A 12,633-nucleotide genomic window follows, 5' to 3' on the forward strand; every position below is an offset into this window, starting at 1 on the left:
TAGAGCAAAAATAAGCTGCAGCTGTGTATTAACCCCAGTTTCTTCATTGCCAAAAAAATAATAATAATTAGATCACCCTGGAGTGTCAAGTTTCCAAAAAGGGGTCATTTCCGGAATTTTCATACTGTCCTGACATTTTAATTTGCTATGATTTATAAAAGGTAAAAGAAACTGGCTTTGTGGGGGTCTTTTTTACATTATATAGTAAAAATAAAAGAAAGCGTTCATTAAATAGCACTAAAAGAAAGCTTTATTTGTCCCCAAAATTTTATATAAAATTAATATTGTTACAGTGTTGCTGGAGCGATGCAGGAATTCTCAGCTGAACTTGCACAGCGCTGAAAACTGAAAAATGGTCTGGTAATGAAGGGGGTGCAACATGGCGGTACTGAAGTGATTAATTACTTCATAGTACAAACAGCTAGAGAGGTGAGGGATCACTAGTTTAAAAGATATGTTCACAGTACTTGTTAAGAATATATATTTAAATGCTAAGGAACAAGTCACAGGAGGGAGACCACCCACCCCCAGAATAAAAAAAGCTGTTTATACAGGCTGCACACAGCCAATGATTCACTTTCATATTCAAAAATCTTGCATCCAAAACTGAACGACATGAGTCATCTTGTATTAGTTGTTTACATGTAGTATATATTTATACAAATAAATGGTGTAACAACTCAAACTAGTTAATGTAAAAAAATATTTATTTATATTGTGTCGGCTGCAGCAGTCTGTGTCCCCTTCGATCCCCGCTGCCTCCGCTAAACCAGGCAGGGAGAGCAGCAGGGATCGAAGGGGACACAGACGGCAGCATTCAGCGGGCTCCCAGTGGGGAGGAGAAGGGAGGGAAGCAGAGCTGATGTGCTGGAGGAGTAGACTGACAAAAGCCCAGGCGCCAGGACGCAATTTCTAGTCGCCATGGTGACCTGGCGCCTGGGATTTGTCAAGCCCTGGGTTACATAGTTATTCACAGTTTAGCCACAAAACTTGTAAGACATTAGAGGGCTAAACACTTTTTTTTTGGTGTTACCTGCTCACTGATGCCTGTTCCACCATACACACAAACTACTCTCAGTCCAAGAGGCTTGGAGAATTTTTTGCATTCTTTTGTGATTTGTAAAGCAAGCTCTCTTGTTGGAGTCAATATAACAGCTGAAAATAAGAGCAAAATTCAGTGTTAAAAACATTTTAAAGTTAAACTCCAGCTTATTTTCAGTTAAATACATTCCTTATTAGCCACAAATCATATACATCCACTTTATAAACAAATAATTTCTTTGCAAAGCCAGCTACTACTGTTAAAGTGACACTAAACTCAGGAGTTAAACCTTAAAAATGCATTCAAGTACCTTAACTATTAACAATATTGTACCTTATTTTTGCATCACTCAGCTGTAGATCATTAAATCATGTTTGAATTTGTGCTGACATTGTCCTTCCTTTTTTTCCCCACGGTCCTTGTGTGTGTTGTAAAGTAGCCACTGCTCCAAGCTTGCTCCCATGAGACTATAATCTCAATACAAATTAGTAAACTAAACATGAATAATTTGTATCCCATCACGGGAGGAAGCTTACAACACACACACACACACACACACACACACACACACAGACCATTGGGAACAAAAGATGCCTCCCTCCTGAAGGGCAATGACAACACAAATTCAGAGATGATTTAAGGATCTACAGCAGAGGGATGCACAAATAAGATGCATCTTTGTTAATAGTTATGGTACTTTAATACATTTTTAAGTTTTAACGCTTTAGCTTAGTGTCACATTAAAATAAATTGCAAAAACATCAACTCTGTGCTGTTGTAACGTGTGCTCTTAGGAAACATTATTGCAACTTCAGTATTCACTTGGTGGGAATAGTTGTAATTTTGGGGCAGGGCCTAGGCAATCTGATTTTAAAGTGTAGCTCCATTTTTGCAGTCAAATTTGAGAAAACCCAATTATATGTTTATGCGGTCTTATTCACACACCATACCAACATTTAAAAAAAAAAATATAGATTTCTTACCTATTAGATCATTGGTGGCGAACCTATGGCACGCGTGTCAGGGAGGGCACGGGGGCCCTCTTTGCTGGCACGCGAGCCCAGGTTCAGCGACAACCTCTGAAAATAGATCCGACCGTCCTGGATCGCCTCGGTATGTGATCCGGGCCGGTCACAATCAGGCAGCAGCGCGGCCTCTAAACAGGCATATTAGATGGTCGCTAACCCTGGAGACATCAGGCCACCACCCCCAGAGCAACACAGAGTATGCAGCCGTATATTATTTTGCATTGCTGTTGCATGTATTTCTGGGATTTGCAGCTTTCCATAGCTGATGGTCTTATTCTGCATTGCTATATAATGTTTGCTGAGATCTATAGTTTTCTATAGTTGGTGGTACTCTGCATTGCTGTATAATGTATTGTTGGGATTTGAAGTCCTCTATAGTTGGCGGTATTCTTCATTGCGGTATAATGTGTTGTTGGGATATGTAGCCCTCTATAGTTGGCGGTAGGGATGTCCAGATATATTGATACTTGCATCGGTTTTGGGACTGATACAGGGCATTTTGACAAGTACCTGTACTTGTCAAAGTGCCGCGATACATAGCGCCGATGCTTGCGCTATTTTTTTCTCTTTACCTTCAGGCTGCTGTGCGGGAGAGCAGCGGCGAGTCAGCGCTGGTCTGGTGGGAGGAGCACCAGGTGGGGTCCTAATTTAGCTGGCCGGCGACTGCCCAGAGGATCCCGACATGCGTGGCACCTCTGGGCAGTCGCCGGCCAGCTAAATTAGGACCACACCTGGAGCTCCTCCCACCAGACCAGCGCTGACTCGCCGCTGCTCTTCCGCACAGCGCCGACTACGACCTCACCAGCGAGGCACGTCGTGAGGCACCAGCCATCATCGAGCAGTAAGTGAGGGCAAGGGGGGTCCCTATTAACCTATTGATATTAGCAGAGGATAATTGTAAATCTAATGTCTGCAGTGTATTAGCAGTGCTACATATAGAGTACACACTGCAGACAATAGATTTACAATTATCCCCTGCTAATATGAATGGATTAAATGAGCCATAGTACATACCATGTAGTTGTACTATGGATCATTTAACCCATTCATGTTTGCAGGGGAGAATTGTAAATCTATTTCTGCAGTGTGTACTCTATATGTAGCACTGCTAATACACTGCAGACAGGTCCTGGGCTCTGCGTGCCCAGGACCAGCATAGTGCCTCTCTGACAGGGGATCAGAGGGTAATCGGTACACAATCTCCCTCCTGTACCCTCTCTCTGCTGTCAGAATGCGGAAGTGTTGTATATTACATCACTTCCGCATTCTTGTGTCACTCTCCAGCTTGAGAAGCTGATGAAGCAGATCTCTTCATCAGCTTCTTCAGGGGGGACTTAGGTGACAGTAGGGGTCTTGGAGACCCCTGATGTCTCCATAAAGAGGACCAGTCACATATCTTTGCTATCACATAGGGGGGATTTATTAGCCCCCTATGTGACAGCAATAAAATGGGGGAAAAAAAAGTGAAAAAAATTAAAGTTACACATAAAAAAAGAATAAAAAAAAAAACACTATTTAAAAAAAAAAAAAAGTCTCCACCCATACATACAGGCATGCAAACATGTGTCAGATATGCATACATGCGAAAACAACGATTGCGCCCATTACACCACACGTTACATATCATAGCGAACGTCGCAGTGAGATCAATAATTCTAGGGCCATCAATCACTGATGACACTAAAATGATGAGCAGTAAAAGCTTTAAAAGCGTCGCCCATGGTCAATTTTGGGTATGGTAGTTTTCTACGATTTCATGGGTGCACGCAATTTTAAAGCTTGACATGTTTGGAGTCTATTTACCAGACGTGACCCAGTCTTTTATATTTTAAAAAAATTGGGTAATAATTGTTTCCTAACAATGTAAAAAAAAAACATTTTTCTCCCCAAAATTGTCAGTAATTTTTTCTTAATATAGTAAAAAATAAAAACCTGCAGTGGTGATTTAATACCACCAAAAGCAAGCTCTATCTTTCCCCAAATTTGTTTTTATAAAATTAATTTCAGTACAGTGTTGCATGACAGAATAAATGTCAAAGTACCACAGCGCTAAATACTGAAAAATGGACTGGCCAGGAAGGGGGTCTAAACACCTGGTCTTCAAATGGTTAAAGTCACTTTCATACTGAAAAGTGTTTAAGAATTACAGGCCACATTTGTCAGTACAGTTTGCTGTGATTGATTATTTTTATTGTTGAAAAAACAAAATCCTTTTCTTGGAGTCCATTGAGGGACACAGGAAATCTTTAACCTTCAGTTATACCTTTTGTGGATTGGACACTGGCAAAAAATTTAAATTAAATCACGTTAGGACAGCCCAGGAAAATCACACCTACTACCAAGCATACCTCAGATTTGCAGCAAAGCAGTACCAAGGCCATGCTCATAAACAGGGAGGGGTGGGACCAGTATCCTTCAATGTAGTCCAAAAAAAGGATTTTGTTTCTATTGAGGGTCACATATGTCTAACCCCTTCATGACTGAGGCCTTTTTTCATTTGTTTTTGCTCCCATATTATATTCCTCATTTTAGGCCTGAAAATTACTTAAAACCCCCAAACATTATATATTTTCTGAAAGCCAAGATCCTATAGAATAAAATGGTGGCAGTTGCAAATTTTTATGTTGTACGATATTAGCACAACCCATCACACCCCAACATTTAGTGACAAATGCACTTAAATTCACCAAAAAACACAATTAAATACCCATTTGTATAATAAAATATAAAAGATGAGGTTACAACGAGTAAAAAGATACCCAACATGCCCAGGTTAAAATTTGCGTGCGCCCGTGAAACGGCGACAAAATTCATTACCCCAAAAAGTCCATAGACGACGCTTTAAAAGCCCCCACAGGTCATCAGTTTAGAGATACCCAAAAACATGGCCCTAGAATTATTGGTCTCACAACGGCGTGTGCGGCGGTACCCAACATGTGTAGCGCGTTCATTGTTTTCATACGTATGCACACCCGACGCGTGTTTACGTTAAGACTCGCATTCTCGCGGGGCGGGGACTTTAAAAAAATATTCACATTATTTTTACATTTTATTTTATGTTCATTTTAAAAACGTTTTTTTTTTAAAACTTTAATTGCCATCACATAGGGGGGCTTACAAGCCCACCATGTGATAGTAGATGGTGGTGACAGGTACTCTTTAAAGGTGTTGCTGGGAGTCCAAAAGACCCCCAGTGTCACCTTTACACTCTCAATAAGCTATTGAAGTGCAGACCAGACAAATCTGGGAAACGGTTGCTTTATACTGAAAAACCCAAGAAGCGCTAACAGTTCTAGTAGAGTGTGCCTTTACAGGAAAAAGGTGGAACCCAATGCTTGAGGACATAAGCTTGGATTATGGTCTACTTGAGTCACATAGAAAAGCTGGAACGAGAAGCCAGGGCACCCTTATAGGGACAAAAGGAAATCAATCTTTCTGAAAGACACAGTGACCAAGAAGAGCCTCTTACAAACTAAACCACATTAAGACAATAGAGGAAAAATTTATCTGGAGACTGACAGAGGAATGGAAGAACGATGTCCTAATTAAGGTGAGAGGCAAAAACTACCTAACGCAAGAAGGAATTCCTGGACCTCAACGTCACCTTGTAACAATGCAAAACCAGAAAGAATTCCTTGAAGGCTAAAGTCCCCAGCTTAGACACTTGTCTTGCAGTGGTAATAGCTGCAAGGCAAACCACTTTGTGGGTGAGGGTAGAGAGAAATTTCCCTAATAGGTTCAAACAGTGCTATCTGAAGAAGTCCGGTACAGAACCAGATTTCATGGAGTCACATGGGAACAACAGAGGGAGCTGCATGGGAGACTCCCTGTAAAATTGTTTTAATCAAGGAGTGAGAAGAGACAGGTCTCTCGAACAAGACAGAAAGGGCAGAAACCTTGCCCTTGATAGTATTGAGAGAGAAATCTGGTCCAGACCCAGCAGCAAGAAAGAGGATTCCTCCCAAGGCGAAACTGCTAGGGTGGAAGCCCTGAGACTCATACCAAGTAAAGAATGCCTTCCATGTCTGATGACAGACCTTGCTGGAAGAAGCCTTCCTTGCTTTTTTTTTTAGCTAATGATTCCACCACAGCAACCACTGCTTCCACTTGAGGATCCCTGTACCTGGAGACAAACCTGTCCAGTCTGTTGTTGAAACAAGGGACCAGGGAGTCTACACCAGGCATCCCCCACCTGCAAAACTGGTCCTCGAACACCTCCAGGTGTAGGGACCACTCTCCCGGGTCCAGGCACTGCCAGCTGAAGAAGTCTGCCTTACAACTTTCTACACATTGGACGTACACAATGGACAAGGCTCAAACCAGAAATTCTGCCCAGGACAGGATCCGATCTACCTCTTTTGCTGCAGAGAGACTTCTGGTTACTCCTTGATGGGTGATGTACTGTGGCATTCCCTGCAACGATCCTTAGAGATGGGTGCATCTTCTATTGGAATAATAAGCACCTTTTTAAAGTGGGACACTGCCAAATCACTTCTGCACAAAATTCTTCTCAAACTGGTACAAACCCAGTAAGTGTTGGGGGAGCAAACAGATTTTTAGGGTGTTTCCAATCTACACTGAAAGAGCTGGAAAAGCAGGCACAACGAGAAAGTGTTTAAAAGTGGAAACAGCACTTGTGGAAGCAACAGGTTGATACTCTAGTCTCATCAGACAGGGACTGGAGCAAACTGCGGCCAATGGCTCAGAAGCCGCTGGTAAATCATTTAGAGAATGTGCGGGAGCAGGCGTATGACTGTAGTAAAAAACTCAGATTTAAGATGAAGTTCAACGTGGCTCTTTATAAGCAGCAGCGAGGAAATGCTTCCTTGATGCCCTACGGCAGAAAACAGAACTCCACGCAGTGGATGACATCAGCTCTCAAATCGCACAGCGTTAACCCCCTTCTGTAGTAAAAATTGACAGAAAACAGGGGATTTTAACGGCACCCAGCGACCTGTGTAAAAGGAGGTAGCTCCCAGTGCTTGGCCCATCCGGTGTACTCACAAAGTGAGTCTTTAGAGACAGGGCAAGCACTGAGGCAATTCCAGCAGCTGGACCTAGAAAATGCTCTGTAGCCAGCTTTTACCAGAATGGAGTCTGGAGAGTGAAACCTGGAGCCAAAAGGTTACTATCAGTTTATCCCCGCAAGCATCCAGTCCAGTGAGGTCTTGATGCGGCACTACAAAAGCAAGGCTGCAGACACCTGCAATCGAAGAGACACCCTCTAGCAGCAGTGTAGAGAAAAGTCTTGAATGAAGAAAAAAAAGAAAATCAGAGAGTAAGTAAAAAGTTCCAGCAAAAATAGGTCATCATTAAGGGGGTTATCCTAAGCTGGCCTACCGTTTTTTGCTTGCCAGTGTTTAATCCTCTTGTATGCAGCAGTATTTCTCTAACAATGAAGATCTCCTGTTTCCCTCAATGGTCAAGAAATAGACCTTTAACTGAGTAATAACAAGTTTACATAGTACGATCATGTCATTTTTTTTAGGTGGCTTTTTTAAAATATTCCCTTTGTCGCCTGTGTGGAGCAGTGGGACATGCTGGCCCCACACAAGAAAAGGCCGTCCAGCTGTTCCAAAACTAAAAATCCCAACATGCACCTGTCTCTGGGAGTCATGTCTGTGGCTGTCAGAGCCTTGCAATGCCTCAAGGGACTTGTCTTTCCAAAACAACTGGAGTGTCAAGGTTCGCCACCACTGCTCTAGCAGCTGAAGCCCTGGCTGCAAAAAATAGACAAATTCCTGCACTACAACCAGGACTAGGCATTACTGAGAAATTTGTGAACTAGTCTGAATTAAAGATAAATAAAAGCAAATCCTGCATTCTACCAGCAAGCCCATCTACCAAAAGGGTTAGTACAATTAAAGCACTTGGTGGTTATGGTGGCTAATTCAGATTTATTAATTTTATAGAATTACATCCAGTACACCTCTACGACCACACTGTGTATATTGCTAAATTAAAAGGTTAAAAAGGTGCATTCACCATCTGGCTTCTGCTCTTTGCCCAAACTTGGCCTCTAGTTTAAACACTCAAAAAAATTAGCTAAAAGCCCAAATCTCCAACACAATATGTCAGTTTAAACTAATCTGATCCATTTATTATTTATTTATTTGCGCTGCGCAAACTGTTGGCGCTATATAAATACTATGCAATAATAATAATAATTTGCACCTGTGGTAGAAAAATAAATCATTGTAATTTGGGCTTCGACATGGGATACTATGGATTTCCCCAACTATCTTTTGTAAATAGTTTTTTTGAAGCCCATGAACTGGTCCCTGATAGTAAAGAACCTGAACTGTGGAAGCTTGACCTAAAAACAGCAAGCAGAATACAAAGGACTAAGCACAGATATTGCCTGTGTTCTCCACCCCTTGATCTATTACCCCTTACTAACATATAATGCCTTGTCCTCCAAAGTGTCTATGTGTGTAGGTGACTATCTTGGTAGAGCCAGAACTTTGCTTCCTTAAAAGGAGAACTATGAGATGAGTGATTTCCACTCACCTCATAGTTCTAGCCGACCTGTGACAATGAGACTGTCACAGGTCGGCTCAGTAGATCGGGAGGTGAGCGAACACATACCAGGTTCGCTCACCTCTCGATCCTGTCACGGCTCTCTGCCATGACAGGGGGAGGGCTGGATTCCCCTCTCCCCGCTCCGATCTGCCAGCGCTGACTGGCGGAACGGACGGGGGAGGGGGCGGGTACAGCTGGCTCTGCCTCTAGATAGGCAGAGCCAGCTGTCACTCACGCAGCTGGGCGGATCCCGTCATCTACGTCGGGATCCGCTCCGGCTGCGGCGTCTCAGTATACCGCGAGCTGTAGCTCGCGGTATACTGAGCTTAGGATAACGGGAGGACGCTAGTTTGTGTCCTCCCGCTACCCTAAGGAGAACTATGGGGAAAAACACTGACCCCCATAGTTCTCCTTTAAGTCAGATGATCAAGAAGCAGGAAGACACGGAGGAGAAAACATCCACAGAATGAACAAAAGTATGAAGCAGAAGCAAGAGTATCCTTGCACTGCAGGTCTTCAGGTACCAACCTTTCCATCAAGCCCTCCAAAGTAGAACTACACAATAGTGACATCACCAAATACCACTACAAATCAAATATAATCTCACACTACAAATATACATTTATGCTGTTCAAGGCAAAAGGAAATGCACTTCTATTTTCCAAAAGAAATTCATGAAAAAAAAAAAGGTAAAATATTTCAGTATATTTTTTAGCCACAATTAACATCCCTTGTTGTTCTCTAAACGATAGCAATTCTCAATTTTTTGGAACTAAGATCCAATTTAATGGCTCGTGAGTAGCAGCCATTATGAGATTTTGAAACTTGCATACACTTGGCGTGTTACAGCAAGGAGTATAAACGAAACAAATTACACAACCTAATGACTAGCCAATTGAAAATGGACACAGTTATTAAGGGTGGTGTGTGTGTGTGTGTGTGAGAAGACGGGGAGACTTGCCGTCTACAGTAAAAGAACACATTAGGATAGACAACAATATGCAAGGGTCATAAAGCCATCTACACAAAACAAGTTAAAATTAAATGCCCAAAAGCTGCTGAAGGACTTTTTGTTACCTACCTATTGGCCCTTCGCCATCTTCAAGAGGTCTATGATCCATTATATGGCGAAACATGGGCAGAAGGAAGGCAATTGTTTTTCCACTTCCGGTTTTGGCAATACCGATTAGGTCACGGCCAGACATAATTGCAGGAATAGCTTGTGCCTGGATTGGAGTTGGTTTTTCATACAAGTGCCTGTTAAAAGACAAGATAATTTTTTTTCCACCTAATTTGTTTTCCAAACCAATCCACCATAAAAGGTATTAGAGCTAGCTCACATCAGGTGCATCGAGATGTGCAGCTCTGCACTGATTAATGCTTAACAGAAAGACACACTGAAAACAACACACACTGCCTTGGTGTGTGGTGCTTAAAAATAACAGCATGTCTGCATTTTTACACAGCGCATCAACATACATCACTGCATTTCAACACACCATAGCTCAATGAAGTTATTTTTGTTATTTTAAAATAATTTATAAAGAGAGAAGTAAACCATGTGATGCATTTTTAAGTGAACCTTTACCTCCTTTGACTAAAAATCACCTCAGCATGCAGCTCTGCATGCTGATATGAAATCATCTTACATTTTTTTGCAAACAAACATTTTTATTTTACTTACATTTTTTTTTTCTTGTTTTGGCGACAACCTTTATAAACAGACAGGAAGTGAAGGAATCAAATCCAAATCCATCCAAAATTGATCAAATTAACACACCCTTTACATGTCACATATAAATATTATCTAAATTTCCCTTTCAGTCTACTAGGTGCTAAGTGGCACTACAGATGCATTGCTTTGCAATTATTTGCCCATATTCTCTTCACTCTATTGCAATGTTATGCTATTTGAAAATGTTGAAGCACACTCCGCTTCAGATCATAACATTTTAATACTTCACCGTAATACATGAAAATCACCAAGCACACAGCAAGTCTAGGGCTATACTGGTGATCACATCTCCTTCCTATTGCGAGATTGAACTGCTTGTTGGCAGTAACACCGTAAGCAGTATACTGAAAACAACGTGCTTCTAATATGATGATGGGCACCAGTAGGTAAATCTCCAAGTAACAAAAAGATTTTCGCCCATGTAGACCCGGGCCAACACTTTTGAGTCTAGCAAACTGGCCGAGGTTGCAAGAATAAGCAACCCCCCCACCCTATATTTTATATACAGTACTGTGCAAAAGTTTAGGCACGTGTGAAAAAATGCTGTAAAATAGAATGCTTTCAGAAGTAAAAGTGTTGATAGTTTATTTTTATCTATTAACAAAATAGAAAGTAAATGAACAGAAGAAAAATCCAACTCAAATCAATATTAAAACTATATAGGTACACTTGCACACAGTTTTTGAAGGAACTGAGCAGGTAGGCTGTTCCAAACATCTCTATGGCTCTATGGTGACCAAACCATAACTTCCAGGACTCCTTGTTCTTCTTTACACTGAAGATAGTTCTTAATGACATTGGCTGTATGTTTGAGGTCGTTGTCCTGCTGCACAATACATTTGGGGCCAATCACATGCCTCCCTGATGGTATGGCATGATGGATCAGTTTCTGCTTGTATTTCTCAGCATTGAGAACACCATTGATCCTGACCTAATTTCCAACTCCATTTGCAGAAATTAGGGATGCACCGATACCACTTTTTTAAGGCCGAGTACCGATACTTTTTTTCAAGAGCATCCCTAGCAGAAATGCAGCCCCAGACATGAAAGGAACTTCTACAATGCTTCACTGTTGCCTGCAGACACTCATTATTGTGCAGCTCTCCAGCCCTTAGGTGAACAAACTGCCTCCTGCTACAGCCAAATGTTTAAAACTTTGACTCATCAGTACAGAGCGCCTGCTGCCATATTTCTGCACCCAAGTTCCTATGTTTTTATGCTTAGTTGAGTCACTTAGCCTTGTTTTCACATCGGGGGTATGGCTTTTTAACTGCAATTCTTACATGAAGACCATTTCTGGCCAGACTACTCTGGACAGTAGATGGGTGTACCTGGGTCCCACTGGTTTCAGCCAGGTGGCTGCTGATGACACTACTAAATGTCTTCTGATGTCGAAGGGAAGTAAGCATGATGTGTCTCTCACTTGCTGCATTAAGTTTCCTTGGCCGACCACTGCATCTACGATCCCCAATGTTGCCCCTTTCCTTGTGCTTCTTCAAAAGAGCTTGAACAGCACATATTGAAACCCCAGTCTGCTTTAAAATCTTTGCCTGGGAGAGACCTTGCTGATGCAGTATAACTACCTTGTGTTTTGTTGCTGTGCTCAGTCTTCCCATGGTGCATGACCTGTGACATGAAACAGTCTTCCACAATCTCACCTTAGAGAAGAGGAAGTTTCTGCTACAGCGCGAAGCGTCGAGCAACTGCTCTTCCGCATCCAACCCTTTTAATAGTATTTTTTCACTTCCAATACGATATGAGGTTTTTGACTTGTTTCAAATCAGATCATGCATTATTGTTGTATGTGTTGAAGCCAGATTATGTTTAATATGGTTTTCCTATATATGAATCATGGTTTTTTCTAATGGCTATACTATGCATGAAGGGCGGTGTTAGTGGAGATTAAGTCTTCTTCTCCTCTAAACCCTCCTAGCATTTGATTCCAGACCTATTTATATATGTTAGTATCATGAATTTTTGATACCTGATCAACTTACCTCGATCAAGTTTATTGATTAATTGTAAATTTGAATCATGTTCTCTTTATCAATATCCATACTGTGAATGGAAGGTTCTTTGTGAAGGGAATGAGCATTGAGGGATTTATCTACTTATTTGGTCATTAATACTTTTACGAAATTGCTATGAGCTTTTAAAAAAAAATATTATTAAAAATATATTTTTATACTATCTTTGTTTGGAGTTGTCATTCTGGTGCTTTCAAAACCCCACTTTCCTTCAATTTTGCTATGCGTGTGAGGGGCAGGGAACAGGGGGGATTATTATGGTACGTGTGTGGGGGGCAG

General features: G+C 41.5%; 1 protein-coding gene across 2 annotated transcripts in view; it reads right to left on the reverse strand.

Annotated features, from left to right (window-relative positions):
* DDX46 (DEAD-box helicase 46) overlaps positions 1-12,633 on the reverse strand; it is a 121,275-nt gene that overhangs the window by 78,010 nt on the left and 30,632 nt on the right. For both annotated transcript variants that reach the window (XM_018573315.1, XM_018573316.1), the window contains 2 exons: positions 9,674-9,849; positions 1,034-1,155 (listed from right to left, as the gene is read on the reverse strand). In XM_018573315.1, coding sequence (XP_018428817.1) covers positions 1,034-1,155; positions 9,674-9,849 — 298 coding nt within the window. The remainder of the gene's footprint in view (positions 1-1,033; positions 1,156-9,673; positions 9,850-12,633) is intronic.

This window comes from Nanorana parkeri, unplaced genomic scaffold (assembly GCF_000935625.1).
Source record: "Nanorana parkeri isolate BGI_ZX_2015 unplaced genomic scaffold, ASM93562v1 scaffold2330, whole genome shotgun sequence".
Classification (NCBI taxonomy): Eukaryota; Metazoa; Chordata; class Amphibia; order Anura; family Dicroglossidae; genus Nanorana; species Nanorana parkeri.